Source organism: Micromesistius poutassou (genome assembly GCF_964030765.1).
Source record: "Micromesistius poutassou genome assembly, contig: SCAFFOLD_1101, whole genome shotgun sequence".
NCBI lineage: Eukaryota > Metazoa > Chordata > Actinopteri > Gadiformes > Gadidae > Micromesistius > Micromesistius poutassou.
In genome coordinates, this window is record NW_028178898.1 from 1 (window position 1) to 17,347 (window position 17,347).

At 49.2% G+C, this 17,347-nt stretch overlaps 1 protein-coding gene across 1 annotated transcript; it reads left to right on the forward strand.

Moving 5' to 3' along the window:
• Window positions 1–2,029: 2,029 nt before the first annotated feature.
• Window positions 2,030–16,574, forward strand: LOC311373281 (phosphatidylinositol-3,5-bisphosphate 3-phosphatase MTMR4-like; the record flags this gene model as incomplete). Its single annotated transcript, XM_084490073.1, has 7 exons — window positions 2,030–2,101; window positions 3,583–3,672; window positions 10,329–10,445; window positions 13,203–13,232; window positions 14,389–14,471; window positions 15,402–15,568; window positions 16,338–16,574. 7 exons carry the CDS (start codon window positions 2,030–2,032, stop codon window positions 16,466–16,468), a joined length of 690 nt encoding a protein of 229 aa, XP_084346199.1. The 3' UTR covers window positions 16,469–16,574.
• Window positions 16,575–17,347: the final 773 nt, after the last annotated feature.

Below are 17,347 nucleotides of genomic sequence, written 5' to 3' on the forward strand. Positions count from 1 at the left end.
CCCCCCCCCCCCCCCCCTCCACCACCGCACCACCAATCCTCTTAAATGTATCACGTTGTCTTGTGCCATGGACTACATGTGGACTTAGAGAACGACTCTGGTGTCCTGGTGCTCTAAGATCCCGGGTCTCTCAAGGAACCGTCCCCAGAGGGATCCCGGGGGCTCTCTTTTATCTCCTTCCTGCACGGCACAAAGCCCTGCCTCCAAAAACTAAAAAAAGGAGTGCTCATTGGAGCTCCATCAAATATTGATATTCCTCTGCTGGAGGAGGGGCAGAGACGGGGTGGAGGTGAGGGAGTTCGAAGCTTCATCATGCCCTCCCATCCCATAATCTCTCTAAATGGTCGTGCTGTGGGTTCACCGACCCTCCACCCTTCCTCAAGGACACAAACGCACGCCTCCCCCCCCCCCCCCCCCCTTCGCTCCATCCGTCAAACCGTTCAATGAGCTATTGACGTCTTCAGGTCAATCCTTTATTGTTTATGCTGTGTGAGAAGTCCTTTCTCACTTATCCTGTCCACCGACCTTTGTCTCTTTTGTTAGCACACACCCCCCTCACCTCCTCACCCCCCCCTCACCCCCTCACCCTCCACCCGGTCAGCTACACAGCACAACTCTCTGCTGCGGTCCGTCCGAACGAACGAACGAACGTAGCCTCGGCTGAAGAGACCTGCCAGAGCCAGCAGGCCGGCGGCGTCTGCACGGGGCCGGGCTGCAGAAGAGGGTCACCTCTGTGTCATAACACGTCGCACGTCGGGAGTGTGTTGTTCCTGAAACCTCTGCTCGCTAAATCTAAACAGATTACAGTTTTTGAAATCCCTCGCGTAGAGAGAGAGATGTAGTACATTGTTTCCAAGGTTACCGATAGGAAAAAAAAAAAAAAAAAAGTCTCGGGCTTCCAAAAAGGGTTGTCGTATCCATGGTAACCAGACATTTATTCATGAATTCTCTCTGTCTGCGAATCTCTGAAATGTTTTCCGGTCAATATATTCTTCTTTTATACACACACACACACACACACACACACACACACACACACACACACACACACACACACACACACACACAGAGTGTGTGGGGGTGTTATTGTTGACTTAAGGTATTGCAATATAACCAAACTAACTTTCTTTTTTTTTTGTTTGCGGCTATAAAACATCGTCTCGTGTCCCAATCAAAGCAGTCTGTTTGGTTTTGCCGAAAGGACTCTCACGGCTATATTTGTCAGGAGTTTGATATGATATTGAACTTCAGATGTATTTTAGGCTGCGCGTATGTGCGTTTGATACGGCACTTGACTTGTTGGAGAGAGGTCGGCAGTGACTGAGCAGAAATGTCCTGAGCACAGAACAAGCTGGTGTCGGTTGAAATATGTGTGAAGGTTTTTTTTTTTTTTATTGATAATAGATAGTCTGTCCTTTTTTGAATTATTGTTGTTATAGTCCAGGTTGTGTACCATTCAGAGCAAGGTGTATCAAAATGCCGTCGTCGGTTTGCTGCATGATAGACCTAACGTCTGAAATATTAATGCACAGAGCACATCTTCTGCCCAAAAGGTTCAATTAATATTTCATAGCCCCCCCCCCCCACCACCACCACCACCAATGTCCTTTTTGGTCTCAGACTGTACAAAGGCTAATCTAAAGACAGGGGGTTTGCCAGGTGACAGTGCCTAACACTGTAATAGAAAGTAGGATTCACAATTGAACAGTGAAGCATTTTGTTTTGGAGCCAACCCTGTTATTCTGTCCATTTTCTCCAACATCCAGCCTTTTGCCTCCTCCTAGGCTTGAATGAATTTCTTGAATAAATGAAAATGAACAAAACCAAAGAGACGGACAGTCGGACGGCAACAAACAAACACGATTGGCCGGCGGCACGCTTCAGTTGGAACAAAGACACACAATAACCAACCAACGCCGAGAAACGTTCCTATTCTGACTGAACGCTGAACTCCGTTACTTTCCAAAAAAAAAAAACAGTTGATACAGATACTTGGATACTTGGATGTCTGACGTCTCCTCTTTTAACGATGTCCCTGGAAGAGCCCCTGCTCCGTGCTGTGAGCGAGGCAGACATCTGGCTCCTCGGTGTTCTTGTCACGGTGACTGCAGACTCTTGAGGTACATTCTGTTCTCCTGGCCCCCCCTCACAGGACCTGCACCGTCAGCAGGGCTTCATAAGAGCCGCCATTGAACAGTGAGTGCCAGGGCGTCCACGACGGCGCTGGGCCCAAATAAATAAATAATAAAGAGTCCAGAGATTTGATTGATCTCGGGACTGTGTGTGTGTCTGTGTGTCTGTGTGTGTGTGTGTTCAACCAATCAATTACCTCCAGCCAGTCTAGCGCGTGACGTTAAATCGGTTAAATAAGCCTCTACATCAACGCCTTCTCCGATTATGTATGGCTTCCTGCCTGGCACGTCCCCCCCCCCCCCCCCCCCCTGCCAGTCTGAGTACCTTGGGCAGAACAAAATGGCCAGGGGCCACCAGGGGGCCGCGTCCCTGAGATGACAGCAGCGCCTCTCCAGGGGGCCCTCCTGATGGATTGGCTGGCAGTCACAGCTCCTCCGCCGCCGTCCGCCCAATCACGACGCAGTGATGCACACAGCGGGGCTGATCACTTGACTGATGCCGTCCACTCGGATATTAAAAAATGGAAGTCGTGTTAACAAGATGAGATAACGTACCGAACGAGTGGCGTCGCCTCCTGTTGCCTAGCAGTTGACCCTCTGCATATCAGCGTTCTGTTTATCTTTTGTACTGTCATGAGTCCAACAAGTGGGCCTACGTACACGCGAGGCCCTTCTGGATATCAAGCACCTCTCAATCGTCTGTGTGTGTTTTTTTTTTCGCACCGAATGATTCCTGGGAAACAAAGTTGTAATTTGTGGCACACGCCGGTATCATCCCCTGCTACCCCTGCGCTCCGGCCCACAGTGTGTAGTAGTATGTGTTATGGTGGTGGTGCGTTCACAGGTTTACACCCCACGGTGCTAGCTGTAAACTCCCGATCACGTGGTTGGCGGTCATGTCGGGTCCGCCTTCGCGGTGTGAAGAGATTGCGTGGCTACAAGGACATTTGTTTTTGTGCTCGGTGGATGTAGATTCGTTTACATTGGATTGCTACATTGGCTTGAGCATGCTACTGCCGTACGCCTCAGCGTATCAACCAATGTCATTTTCTCCATTCCCTCCTCAAACTAAGAATAGTAATATAGTTGTATTCACTTCCAGGGTAATAAAAGAAGCCTAGCGTAATCAGTCAGTCGGTGTCAATCTTTCTTTCATTTCATTTTGGCTTAATGGTCTTTTCACAATGAATACCAGGCGAGCATAATTTAAAACTCAGAAATCACTTCCCATGACCTGAAATAATAAATCGGATGCTTTCAATGTTGTCGTCTGGTGTCCTTTCAAATGCAGTCGTTTGTATTACCTACAAAATGTATCTACGTCGCGCAAGGTGTGTGTGATGGTCTAGTATTTAACATGCGTGATGACCCCCCCCTCGCAGAATCCTGCCCTGTGTGTGAGCTGCGATCTAACCCCCCCCCTGCTGTGTTTGTCTCTGGGTCACATCAGGGTGAAGAGGGGCCTCCCAGTCTGGAGTACATAAAGGCCAAGGACCTGTTTCCCCAGAAGGAGCTGGTGAAGGAAGAGGACAGCCTTCAGGTGAGACGCCACCTCCATTACATCTCCTCCCTCCGTCCGTCTGTCCGTCCGTCCGTCTGTCAGTCATCTCCTCGACCCTTCTGCCTGGCTCGGCTTCCTCCTCCAGATGAGATTGAGCTGGAAGCCGGCCTCTGGCCCTCTAGCCTGCATACTCTCCTCACGACGGCAGCGTTTTTATTTGTGCAGGCCGGCGTTGATGGGGTCCCTTGCGTGGCGGTTGGCCAGGTGATGATCTCAGGGCTGAATCGTGCAGTTGCTCAGCAGTGTTGCACTGCGGCTAGCTAGGGCAGGGCGGTTTATACGGCTCCTGACACAGAGACACAGAGTGAGTTGTTTAGATGGGGACTCTATAGCGTACAAAGCAGTGGCCGTTTTGCAGGGAGGAGATTGGGGCCATAACGTGATTCGGCAGCACAGCATTAATAGAAAACACTTTCTGTCTTTCAGATTAGGAGTGGCTGAGTGACACAAATTGCCCAATCAGCTCTCCGTCATTAAGCTGAGGCATTGGAGGGACATGCACACAGCGCTTTGATTTTGAAAGTGGAAAACCGAGAGGCCTCTTTGAAAACCTCTGCAGATGTGTCTTCAGTAGATTGGGTTTTTGAATCTCTTTTTTGATTCTCTCAGTCAGTCATAGTTCACTTGCTAGTAAAAGCCTTCTTTGATAGGGTTTTCTGAAGCTTTACAGTGGTGCATTTCATCCACAGGCTATTGGACATCATTTTTTTATTTTAAGTGAAAGCATGCATTATAACCTCCACAGGCGAGTTTTACTGTTGCAATGCAACCTGTATAATAACAGCATTACCATCACTGTTCAAGGTTCAACTTTTGGGCAAAAGAAGAGCATTCACTTGATTTATACTTTGAACAGAATTACTTTACAGTTGGCATTTCTCCCCTGAGTGCTTTGCGATGGGTCATCTATCTTGCTTTTGTTCCGCTTGACAAAAGCCCAGCCATCGCTCGGCATTGAAAGATGTTTGCATTACTTAAGCGCAGCGGGTTTATGGCCCTCTTCCATGGCCGGTGCCATTATCGAAATTGGGAAGGGCAAAGTTTTATGGTGGCGCGTGGGTGTGTGTGTGCGATCAAAATAATAATTTTAATTACCGCGATGGGCTAACGTCTCTCAGACGGCCACCGCTCACGACACAAAGACCGGCTGCGTTTGTGTGTTGCTAATGGCCTTTTTTTGATTGGTCACTGATCAAAAGTCATCCTCGTGCTCATATCTAATGAGATCAGTGGTTTTATCGTTCCCCATTCCTGCCCTTCATGTGATGTTCTTATCTCGTTGTGACTTAACTGTTTGCAGTCAACACCTCCTATTCGTTTGCTTACTGTGATGCAGCTAATGCTACAGGCTACATTTTACATCCTTTTTTTTTAATGTTCTTTGACTACTTTTTTATTGAACTTTTAAGGTGAAGTGTGTGTATAATTGTAACGGCATCTGGTGAAACAGACTTGGCAGAAATGGAATATAATATTGAGCTATGTTTTCATTCAAGTATATAATCCCTTGAAGATAAGAATCGTTGTGTTTTTGTAATCTTAGAACGAGCCCTTTTATATCTGGGAACGGCTTTGGAGAGGACCATTTTATGATGCAACAATCATAATCGCTATCTTACTTGCAAGTCGGAACCATCATTTCACAGACTATATAAATCAATACAATTTAGAAATCGATCAACGAAGTGCAAGAACATTCGACACTTGCTGCTGTGTTCCAATATCCACACTATCCGTACTCTACTCTACTTAGTTTGAGTACGCAGGGCGTTCCGATTTAAGGTCAGGGCGAAAATAAGCGTACCGGAAGGACCCGGAAGGTTTACTCAAAACGGTCAAACCGCGGAGTGTGGACCGATCTGCACACTTCTCGTACTCAACGGCGGCCGTCTTAGCTACGTAGCGGGACGAGGGCGGAGCCGGGCTGAGCCAACGTCGTCGGCGCATTTTCCACATAGCCTGCATTAAAGGAGTCATTTTGTAGCTTTTATAGCTTTTTATAGCTGCTATGCGTAAAGAGTTCACCGTTAAAAGCGGGGGTGTTTATTGTGGGGGGGGGGGGGGGGGAGCCACGAGAAGCCACGCGGTCGTAATTTCCGGTCAGTGCACCACAGACTATTGGATTTGGGATAGCGGATAGTGTACTACGTTTAAAGTGTACTCACGGAAGTATGGATATCGGAACACAGCATTGGCTATTCTACGCTTTCGTAGACATCCTTTGGAAGAACCTCATGCACCCTGCTGGCCAGTTTAGGCCGCAGTAGCTTCTCTCCTACGCCGTTGGAAAGGGGAAAACCCGTTGGTTGCATTCTTCCCCCTCACCAGTAGATGTCACTTAATCCAACAAACTGCTCCTTTAACTAAATATTATATATTGTTCTCTAACTAACTATTGGCCGGTAGTACTAATGACAAGATGCTTTTGTAACACAAATCTGTAAAAAAAAAAAAAACAACCTCTGAACACCTCCTAAAGGTATTAGTCTTCATGGCAGTGAATGATCTTTTAAAAAATCTTTTTACTAGTTTGGTCCACTTCTCTCTCCATCGTGCCCTTCCCCTCACATTGTCCCCTCCCGCTCTCACACAGTCACGAGTCACGTGTCCGAGAGCTGTCCCACGACAACCATCACACAGCTGGCGCGTCTCTCTCCAGAGCTGCACTGCAATGGCAGAGTTGAACTCTACAGGACCACATACATCACACACACAGCGGTGTGATGTGTGTGTGTGTGTGTGTGTGTGTGTGCGTATATACCCCGCCCTCCCTTCACATGTGTGGTGGCACGTGAGCACAAATGCGCATACGCATTAGAGCCTGTGATGGATGCGTACGTTTTTTCCACACAGAGCTGGGAAGCAGGCTGCCCGCACCGGAAATCACGACTCCAGTGTCAGACAATGTCATACTCCTCGCTGGCTTTCTCTGTCTCGATATTTCTCTCCATCTGTGTGTGTGGGTGGGTGGGTGTGTGTGTTGGGGGGGGTCTCTCTCTCTCTCTCTGTATTTCTCTATAATTCTCTCTGTCTCCATCTGTGTGTGTGTGTGGGGGGAGGGGGGTCTCTCTCTCTCTCTCTCTCTCTCTCTCTCTCTCTCTCTCTCTCTCTGTGTCTCTCTCTCTGTGTCTCTCTCTCTGTGTGTCTCCTCTCTCTCTGTGTGTCTCTCTCTCTCTCTGTCTCTCTCTCCCTCTCTCTCTCTGTGTCTTTGCTAAGCCTCTCCCTGGCCTACTTCTGCTGCAGGGAAGAAGCGGGCCGGTCTCTCTGCTGCTCTGCTGGTCGTCAGGTGTGCATGTGTGTGTGTGGGACTCGCCCCCCCACTCCCATTAGAGACACTGCCGGCGTGATGCTGCTCGTCCAAGGTCTGACAGACGTCGTGACGCCCCCCCGTCTCTCGCTGTCTCTCCGTGCTGCCGATGCGTCCCCTCCCCTTCCACGACGCCCCCTCCCCCCCTCCCCTCCCGGTGCACCCCCCCCCCCCCCCCCACCCACCCACTTTGTACAGATAATGCTTCTACTTACGGAATCCAAATTTAGACCTTTAGAAGGAACGTCCCGACTGTGTGCTGGCGCAACATCAAAAGAGAGAATATTTTAGCGTGTTTTTTTTTTTAAATCAAAATCGTTGAGCGGATGCGAGGGGCGGCCTCGCAGAAACCCCTGCAGAAATCCTCGAGGTTAAATCAATTTCCTGGATAGAACTTCTTCAAGAAGTCTTGAAGAAGACGTACATAAGCGGCAGACTTTGTTCGGCGGAATACAGCCCTCGTTTTGCAGCTTCATTTGCTTCCGACACGCCCACCGAGGAGGTGATATTAGATGTGTATCACCCCCCCCCCCCCCCCCCCCCCCCTATTGTCTGATCGAGTCGTTGATATCGTATTGCAGTCCGTCCCGGTATCTGAGACCAGGCCTGCGGCACGCCACCACCCAAAGTATTCCACCGGGGCGTCAATTAGGCAGATCCGCTGACGTCCGGGGAAACCTTATCTTTTCCATATTCTTGTTCCATAGTTGGGACCGTGTGTCTGCACTCCCACTAACTCATAGTGTTGGTGGAAGTATCCAAAGGTGTCGTTACTCGAGTCGCCCACCCACCCCCGCCCACCCCCCGGCTCACCCCCCCCCGCCCACCCCCCGCCCCCCCCCAGCTCACCCCAGCTCACCCCAGCTCACCCTGGGCTGGGCGATTAATCAAATTTTGATCGCGATTTCGATTTCAGAGTGAAACGATCACCAAACTAATATAATCAAGTTGAAACGATTAAAATAATAATAATAATTTATATATAATTTAATAAATAGAAATTGCAGAACAGCTGGATTCATATCTGGACTTTATTTTCTATTTGACCATTCTGTGTATATTTTTTAAGGGGAAATTTCAAAGTTCTCATTTACAAAGTGTTTTTTTTGGAGAGAAATTATGAATAAATGCATCATGTTTTCAAACGCAAAAAATAATCGTTTGAATAATCGAGATTTCAATATTGACCAAAATAATCGTGATTATGATTTTTTTTCCATAATCGAGCAGCCCTAAGCTCACCCCCCGCCCACCCCCCCGCTCAGCCTCGGAGGACATCGCCATGGTACCCGGTCTTGGTTGGCAAATCTCTTGAATGCTCTCGGTCTCCCGGGTTGTGTGTCATCAAAACATAATTATGTATTTTCGTTTCATGCGTCTGTAACGCAGGACATCCGCCCTCTTCCACCTCCCTCACGCCCTCATCCCGTTTCCTCCAATGACGTGGTTGCATTTCATGCAGTGGTTGACAATGCAGTTCTTTTTTTACTTTCTTTTTTCCCCACCCCTGGAGTTTAAGCCAACGGTTGGCGTAGCTTACCAAAACACAGAAAAACCTAGACTTGTTTTGCATTTGTTGTCTTGATTTAGCTGTAAGCTAGCATCCTGCTAGTTGACAACTCCTCTGACATGAAGAGCAGAATGCTGACCCCCCCCCCACCCACCCACAGCATGCACCATTCCGCCCCGCTGCATGCCTCATTGACCATGCAACCGCTGGACCGTCGCTCTTCCTCGTGACTCAGCGATTGCATGCTAATGCTCTCCGCTGCTGCGAGGTAACGCCGTACACGGTCTCCAGGCAACCGTTACCGCCCTGCCGCAGGGGAACGGCCTCACCGTGACCGTACTTTTCCCCCGGTTGCCCCCCCCCCCCCCGGAGGCCTGGCTGTGGTGGTAGCGTACCACATAGACGGCCCCCATCCCATAATGATTTTGTGTAGATTTAGTTGTCGGGGGGGAGGAGGGGAAAAGACAACTCAAAGTCTGTCGGTTCTTTTCATGGATCGATTGACAAGCAAACGCAATGATGCTGGAAGTGTGGAATTGTACAATTTGCGGAGGAGATCGATGATGATGTGAGAACGAGATGATGTCTGAGTGTGCGTGAGTCAAAATGCTTTGCCGCTCCATGTTTTTTTCAGCCAGCAGCATCTCTTTAATTCCTGACCGTTTAAATCCTCTTCCGTTTCATTAAATGACGACCTTTGACTGCACCTTTTTTTTGTGAACTCATCTGGCTTCTCTCTGACATGGAACCGGTTTGTCCCTAATAATAACTACAAGGAGGTATTGTTTACGTCCCGGCTTATCGCCCAAAGTATTGAGGATTAGTCGGATGAGGGCGTGAATATCAAGACCTGTTGGCATTCATCCTCCAAACAATGCAGTAGCCTAAACCCTGCTGACTATTAACGGGGAAAAACTCATGGTTTCAATATCCTATTTTTAGTTGACTAGATTTAGATTAAAGTATCGGGGGGCATTAAGCAAGCAGCATTCACAATGAAGTGCTGTTCATCAGGTTCGCTAAACCTAATTAACCCTGATTGATCATATGAACGGACACTTAAAAGGTATGAATTCAATTACCGGGGCTGAGCAGACGAGAGGAGGTCGACGTAAGGGCTTTTTTTTTTTTTGCTGGCTTGCCATCTGGTTTTTGAATTAAATCAAGAGTTCCAGTAGACGTTGGCAGGTGTGTGTGTGTGTGTGTGTGTGTGTGTGTGTGTGTGTGTGTGCGTGTGCGTGTGCGTGCGCGCACACACACACACTAATGTCCCTGGCCTCTGAATGGAATCCCAAACATGTTCCCATTTCCTCTGATAAGAACCAATTATCGTAATACTGGGGTCCAGGCCCAATCCCGGCGCCGCCTTCAATGAAAGGCCCACACGTAACGACGAGTGTGAGAGCCTGATTGTAGCTCGGGTCAGCAGCACTTACGCAGTAGCCGTCATGCATCCCCGCCAGACAAGTCTCGCTTAAATGCGGGCAGCACCGCCTGCCCCCGCGTCTCCTGCACAACGGACGATAAAACTCGCTTACGCTCACACTCTGTTCACACACTTCACCTCCTCCTTCCTGTTTACCGCTCCCTCTCTCTCTCTCTCTCTCTCCCCCTTCCCACAGTCCCACGGCGGCGGCGGCGGCGACTCAAAAACATCAAACCTCGTTTATCGCACCGCCTCTTCCTGCTCGTTAACCTTCCTCCTCCTGTTCGGTCTCGTTGCGTTGAAGCTGCAGCGTTTCGCCCGGTGTCTGGCCACGCCGGTTTCTCTGATAACGGTTCTCTGCTCTTCTGTCCTCCGCTGCTGCTCCTCCCCAGGTGCCGTTCCCCGCCCTGCAGGGGGAAGGGGTGGAGTACCTGGGCCGCGCCGACGAAGCCGTCATCGCCATCTCCAACTACCGGCTCCACATCAAGTTCAAGGACTCGGTCATCAATGTAAGTGTGGACGGCAGTGTGCGGGCGCGCCGCGTTGTCGTCGTCGGTGGTGGTGGTCGAGCTCATCTGTTGAGACTGTGGTACGGACACTGGCAGGGTTAGGGGTTCGATTCCTGCTGGGCTACCTGCAGTAAGAATGTATACACTCTCCCACACACACACACACAGACACACAGACACAGACACACACAGACACACAGACACTCAGTCGGAGTGGAGTTTAACCAGGTGGATCGATACGAATTCATACATTGTTGCGCAAGTGATTCAAACGCGACTTTGCATTATCGAGCCAATGTGTTGGAGCCGTGTGTCCTAAAGCGGGGGCGGGCCAGACTGCGTCTAATAAGAGGACGGTCACATGGTCCACCTGCGTGGGCGGCTCTGATCGCACCGGGCAGCGAGAGATTTAGGATGACCTCATGGCTGTGCAGACCTTGACCCCCCCCCGCCCCCCGTGCTGCCAGCGCGGGCAGCTCGTTGGGGCAGCTCGCTGCCTCGCTGCCTCGCTGCCTACCTCTCTCTCCCGTTGACGTCAGCGGCTGGCTTGTGCAAACACGCACACAGGCCCGTTGTGTGCCTCTGACGAGAAGTGCACAGCCACAGTGAAGGTTTTCCCACACGGCCGGCTCATGTTTTCCAGCCAGACTCGTAGCCAGAAACATAAATAATAGTATGAAGTGGCCCTTCAATAATGACCACGTACAGGGGGTGAACGCCCCCCCCCCCCCATCTGTAGGGTGAAAGAGTACAGTGAACCCACAAACGTGGTAATACGTCTCACGTGGTAATATGTGCCATTGTGTCACTGTTACTGCAATACCGCTGTGATTTTAGAAGAAGGGGGTAAAGTACTACATTTTTGCCATTCTCCCTAAAAACACTTAAGTGAACGTTCCACTGTGCTGAACGCAGTCAGCGTTCTCTTTCCTGACGTCTGAGAGCCCTTTTGCGAGGAACTCGTGCGTCACGAAAAAAATAAGGTCACCTGATCAGACCTGTTCCTGGTCGGTCAGCAATTTTTCAACATTGCGTCGGCTTATCCTGCAGAATGCATCGTTTTTAAGTGTTGCCGGTCTCGTACTACATGTACAACATACCGTTGGCTTCTCATTGCAGCGTTTGTTTTGTTCTGTATAAACGAAGAAGTAAGTAAAGTCGGAAGAAAAACGAAAAAAAAAAAACGGTCGGAAAGCTGCCATAGGCTGTTACCATTCTCACAGATAATTTAACGCTAAGCCCGAAACGCATTTTCTTCACTTCCAGCCGAAACTGTGGGTTCACTGGCTTTTTAAAGGACAATTCCGGTATTTTGAACATTGAGCCCCCTTTCTCGTTTGTCTAGGATGAAATAGAGTCAAATCATTTTGACTCTATTTGACTCATCCTGTCTTGGGTATTTGGCTCATTTCAAATCCCCCCTGCCTGCTTCAGAGTGGCTTTCTATGGGCATTCACAAACCTGTCCTTAAAACAATCCTAAACGTTTGTTTTCAGAAATGTGAAACTCACAGAGTGGTAAGTGGCGTTTGTTGATATTCCAAATCAAGTATTGTAGCGAAATACAGTTTCTGTCGTGTTTTATTTGACATTTTGTAAATCCCAAAAAAAAGTTCCAGTTCGGAAACCGAACTGGAAACCGAACTGGAAACGGAAATGGGTCTGTTTACATTTTCTTGTAGTCTTTTCGCTCGGTTCTCCGCATCAACAGTAGGGCTAGAACCGAGCGAAAAAGACTACAACCAGCCCTTCTTTCCGTTTCCGGTCAACGTGCAATGAGTCTCCCAACAGAAATCAATGGATTTACAAAATAAAACAAATAAAACACGACAAACTGTATTTCGCTACAATACTTGATTTGGAACATCAACGAACACCACTAACCACTCAGTGAGTTTCACATTTCTGAAAACAAACGTTTAGGGTTGTTTTAAGGACAGGTTTGTGAATGCCCATAGAAAGCCTTTCTGAAGCAGGCAGGGGCGATTTGAAATGAGCCAAATACCCGAGACAGGACCAACAGTCAAAATTTCGGTGTCGACCACTCCATTTCATCCTAGACAAACCAGAAAGGTGGGCTCAATGTTCAAAATACCTGAACTGTCCTTTTAAGTGTTGTAACGTGTGTGTTACAACACAGGGCTGATCAGAGCCATCAGAGACCCATTGAATGCTGTTCACTCGATGGAAGGTAAATGCAGAGGATTTCCCTTTCACAACGCTGATTTAAAAACAGACCGCCAGACCTCGATTTGACCTTCGCAAACACCCTGTGAACGCCAGGGAGCCCCACAGCAGTGATTCATAACGCCCTGATCAGCCACATGATCCCTCAGCATCCAAACTGTTTCTTTGCCCTTTGACCTGTGTTCATGTTGGGTTTCACCGTGTGTCTGGTTATCCACTGTACCTTTTCATCTTTCACCCTCTTTGATGTTTTCCTACTTTGAAACCTTTTTTATTTCCTTTTTTGTGTTTGATGTTTTTGTTTCTTCCATTTCCTACTGTCTTGTGTCCCCCACCCCCCCCCCCCCCCCGCACTCGTTTCCTTCTCTCTCTCTCCTTTCGCTTTCTCTTTTGTCTCCCTCTTTCCCCTTGTCTGTCTCTCTCTCTCTCTCTCTCTTCCTCTTTCCGCTCTCTCTCTCTCTCTCTTCCTCTTTCCGCTCTCTCTTTCTCTTCCTCTTTCCTCTCGCTCTCGCTCTCCTTCCCCCCCCCCCCCCCCCCTCTCCCTCTGTGCTCCACCGTGTCACTGTTGTAGACCTACCCAGGTGTGGACAATGACATAACTGTGAGTACTGAGTGACCCCCACTACCCTCTGCCACTGTATAGACACATCCAACTGTCCCCTCACGTTAACCCCACACACACCGTCCAGGTGAACAACTGTCCCTCACGTTAACGCCACACACCGTCGAGGTGAACAACTGTCCCTCACGTTAACCCCACACACAGTCGCGGTGAACAACTCTCCCTCACGTTAACCCCACACACAGTCGCGGTGAACAACTCTCCCTCACGTTAACCCCACACACAGTCGCGGTGAACAACTGTCCCTCACGTTAACGCCACACACACGTCGAGGTGAACAAAGTGGACGACTCTCATCCCGGCCCCCTTTTTAGATCTGGTCTCCGTTGTCCAGCACTCGTCCCGTATTGAGCCTCTGCAGAGATTAGAAGTATTTCAACAATGTAAACAATCCAATTTCTATTCCTGGAGCCTCTCACGGCTAGACAGACATGGGATGTCATTCGGTTAACAGCGTTACAGCAGCACAGAGCGACGGTTCTCTGAGGCCCTGGGGCACGGCGCTGTGTACCGGACGTCGCTGCACAGGGGATTGGTATCGCGGCTAATGGACGGTCGGGGTTGTGGAGTGTGAGGCGGCTAGAGAGACACTATTAGAAAGCAAAGCTAGTAGTCCAGCCAGCACCAATACTGCTTGTTAGCGAGCTAGCAAAGGGGGCGTGCATGTGTTGTTGTCTGTGGTGGCGCACGGATCACGGAGACCTAAAGGGGGTCGTAGCTTTACTTTACCTGACAGAAAAACTAGTTTTTATGCCCACTTTGACGTGAAAATGTTTTTCAGGTTTCGGTAAAAAACGGCTGCGGATGTTATCAGCATTTCCAATTGAATCAGGTTATCAGGGCGTGACTTAAACGTAGGAGGGGGTACTTTAAGGACACTTTTGATTACGTGATATTACACTGGATTACTCAGACTTAGTTGGAATATTGCAAATGCCCACAGGCACCCTCAGTGTCACAATTCCAAAGGAAACGCGGCGAAAAAAAATAAACCTGTTAAGACATAAATGAGCTGTCAAGTTAAATGGGGAATTTCCGGGGTCACGGTTTGGTTAATCACGGTGTAATGTGCTTACTGAGGCCTGATGTGTTTAGTTTCTCTTCTCCCTCCACCCCACCCCACCCCACCCCACAGGTGCCTCTGGGGCTGATCGAGAGCGTCGAATGCAGAGATATGTTCCAGCTGCACATCATCTGCAAGGACTCCAAAATAGTGAGGTAAAGATGGCACTCAACCCTCAGTGTCATGGTGGCCTGGTAAACGCTTTGGTCACGGACGTCAACATGATTTGCAGCTCCTGAGCGTCTCTGGTTGATAGACATTACTGTATACATTTCTCAGGGCCGTGCACGGAAATGAATGCGCACAACTAGATGTGATCGCAGCTATTTACCCAACAGTGGCTTGAATATGTTGACCTTGTTTGTGTTGTGGATGTTTTGTGTCAGCCTAACACGACCCAATCCATCTCCTGTTCCCTTGGAAATGATCTTATTGACGAGCTGCGCGCATGCTAAAATTATTGTAGCGAATATTTATTATTTTTTTGATTTGTGAGTGTCAGGCGTTGAACCCTACAGTCATACCCGACGCCAGCTGGAATCCATCCACACATCTTAACGTCTGAATCCTTACCCTCCCGTTTAAACAAAGGGGGGCCCTCCGCCTCTCCGGAGAAGCAGATGTTCCCAGGGCACGCTTTATGATTTCACATCAATTAGACAAGAAAGATACTACCATTATTTAGTTACTTACCCCACTCCCAGGGGCACAGAGACGCCCAAACCTCTCCATTACATCTACGTTTACATTTAGGGCATTTAGCAGACGCTTTTTAATCCAAGGCGACTTAACTAAAAACACGCCGACGGCCGGAGTCAACCATGCAAAGGCGACAGCCAGCTCATCAGAAGCAGCTTAGCAGGGTGAAGCGTCTCGCTCAGGGACACATCGACTACTAGGAGGAGGAGCCGGGGGATCGAACCAGCAACCTTCCGGTTACAAGTCAACCTCCTGAGCTAACTAATCCTCCCACCAACCTCCACCTGCACTACCGTCAGCACCGATGCTCAAAGAGTTGGATAACTTGTCTGTGGTTCCGTCCACGCTGCCCTAACGCTCTGGGCGCTCTCTCTGCTCTTCCCCAGATGCCACTTCTCCACCTTCAAGCAGTGCCAGGAGTGGGTGAAGCGGCTGAACCGCTCCGTGGTGCACCCCTCGCGGCTGGAGGACCTGTTCGCCCTGGCCTACCACGCCTGGTGCCTGGGCGGCAGCGCCGACGACGAGGACCAGCACCTGCACCTCTGTCGCCCAGGTTAGACTGCAGTCATGCACACCTGTGTGGTCGTTGTGTGGCAGAGAGAGAGACGCACGTCCCGTTAAGGAGCAGGTCCAAGGACACACGCACACACACGCACACACACTAGAGAGCGATCAATATGGATTTTTTAAGGGCCAGGACTGATACCGATTTTTTTTTTTTTTTTCCATCAGCCTTATCAGCATCAGCCAATACCGATTTTCTTGAGCCGATATTCGGAGCTGACACTTTTGCTTTTTCTCCCTCAATTGACATCATAAAGATGACACAATGATGATAACAAATGTTACACAATCACAATTTGAAAAAAAAAAGGATCATTTATTGAACGTGTAAAAAAACGCAAATATCGACCGATAATGTCGGTCACTCACTGACTCACTCACTCACTCACTCACTCACTCACTCACTCACTCACTCACTCACTCACTCACTCACTCACTCACTCACTCACTCACTCACTCACTCACTCACTCACTCACTCACTCACTCACTCCCTCCCTCCCTCCCTCCCACTCGGACTGATTATTAACCAGATGGTCTGTACGGAGGCGGGTCCTCTCCATATAACAAGCCACACACACATGGCCGCTTTTTTTCCCGTAGCGCAGCCAATGGGATTCATTCATCTCAAGTTGCGAGTGCCTCAGGACTCCCAGATGTCTCCGTGTGTGTCCAACACACTGTTGAGGAGTCGTTGACGTTATCCTCTACCTCCGCCGTCTACAACGTGTGTTGTGTTGTTCCTCGTGTGTTCCTCCAGGTGATCACGTGCGACACAGGATGGAGACGGAGGTGAGGAGGATGGGCTTCGACACCCAGAACGCCTGGAGAGTGTCCGACATCAACTCCAACTACAAGTATGTCAAAGATAACCCCCGTAGCGCACACTAAACAAACGCCCGCATGGGAACGCAGTGCCGTTGTGTTGTTTTGGTTGGAATAAGGCGGTTGTTTATTTATCCGCACATCATCTTTTTTTTGTCAACGTCAAAGCTAGGGTAGGCAATTTGGAGAAACGAGACGTAACGAGTAAGCTCGATTTTTTTTATTTTTTTTATTTTTTTTTAAGTATCCAACTGCGGGGAAATAACTCATCCCTTCAGGCTCTAACTCCAAAGCCACTCCCCATAAACACATGACTACTGCACTAGCCTCAGTAATGGCTCAGCCTAGCCTTGTTGGAAGACTTGCGGGTCATGCGCAATGAGGGTACGGGCAGAGTGTGAGCAGGCAGGCAGGCAGGTAGGCAGGCAGGCAGGTAGGTAGGTAGACAGGTAGGTAGACAGACAGACAGGTTAGCCTTCCAATCATTTAAATCCGGCCAAATGAAACGTTTGGATGGGCTTATCACAGGCCTGCGAAAGGCACAGCTACTGTTAATTTTTCAGATGCATTGTTTGATTGTGGGGAAATTCATAAAATATCAATCAAAAAGATCAAAATGAATTTCCTATCCTTGCATTAAGTCTTAATAAAGACGGGGACACGGGAGCGCCACGCGGGCCGTCAGCCCGGCTCTGATCGGGGGCTTCATGAGTCTCCAGACCTCTAGGTTTATACTCGCTGCAGTGGAGACAGAAACAGCAGCCCACACCCTGAGAGTTGTTTTGGGTGCGTGCGCGTGTGTGTGTGTGCGTCTGTGTGTTTGTGTGTGCGTCTGTGTGTGTGTGCGTGTGTTTCTATGGCAGCGCACCAGGCCCTCTGCGTGTCCTCTGTGTGTCCAGGTGGATGAAAGGGTGAGGCCGGTGTGTGTGTGTGTGTGTGTGTGTG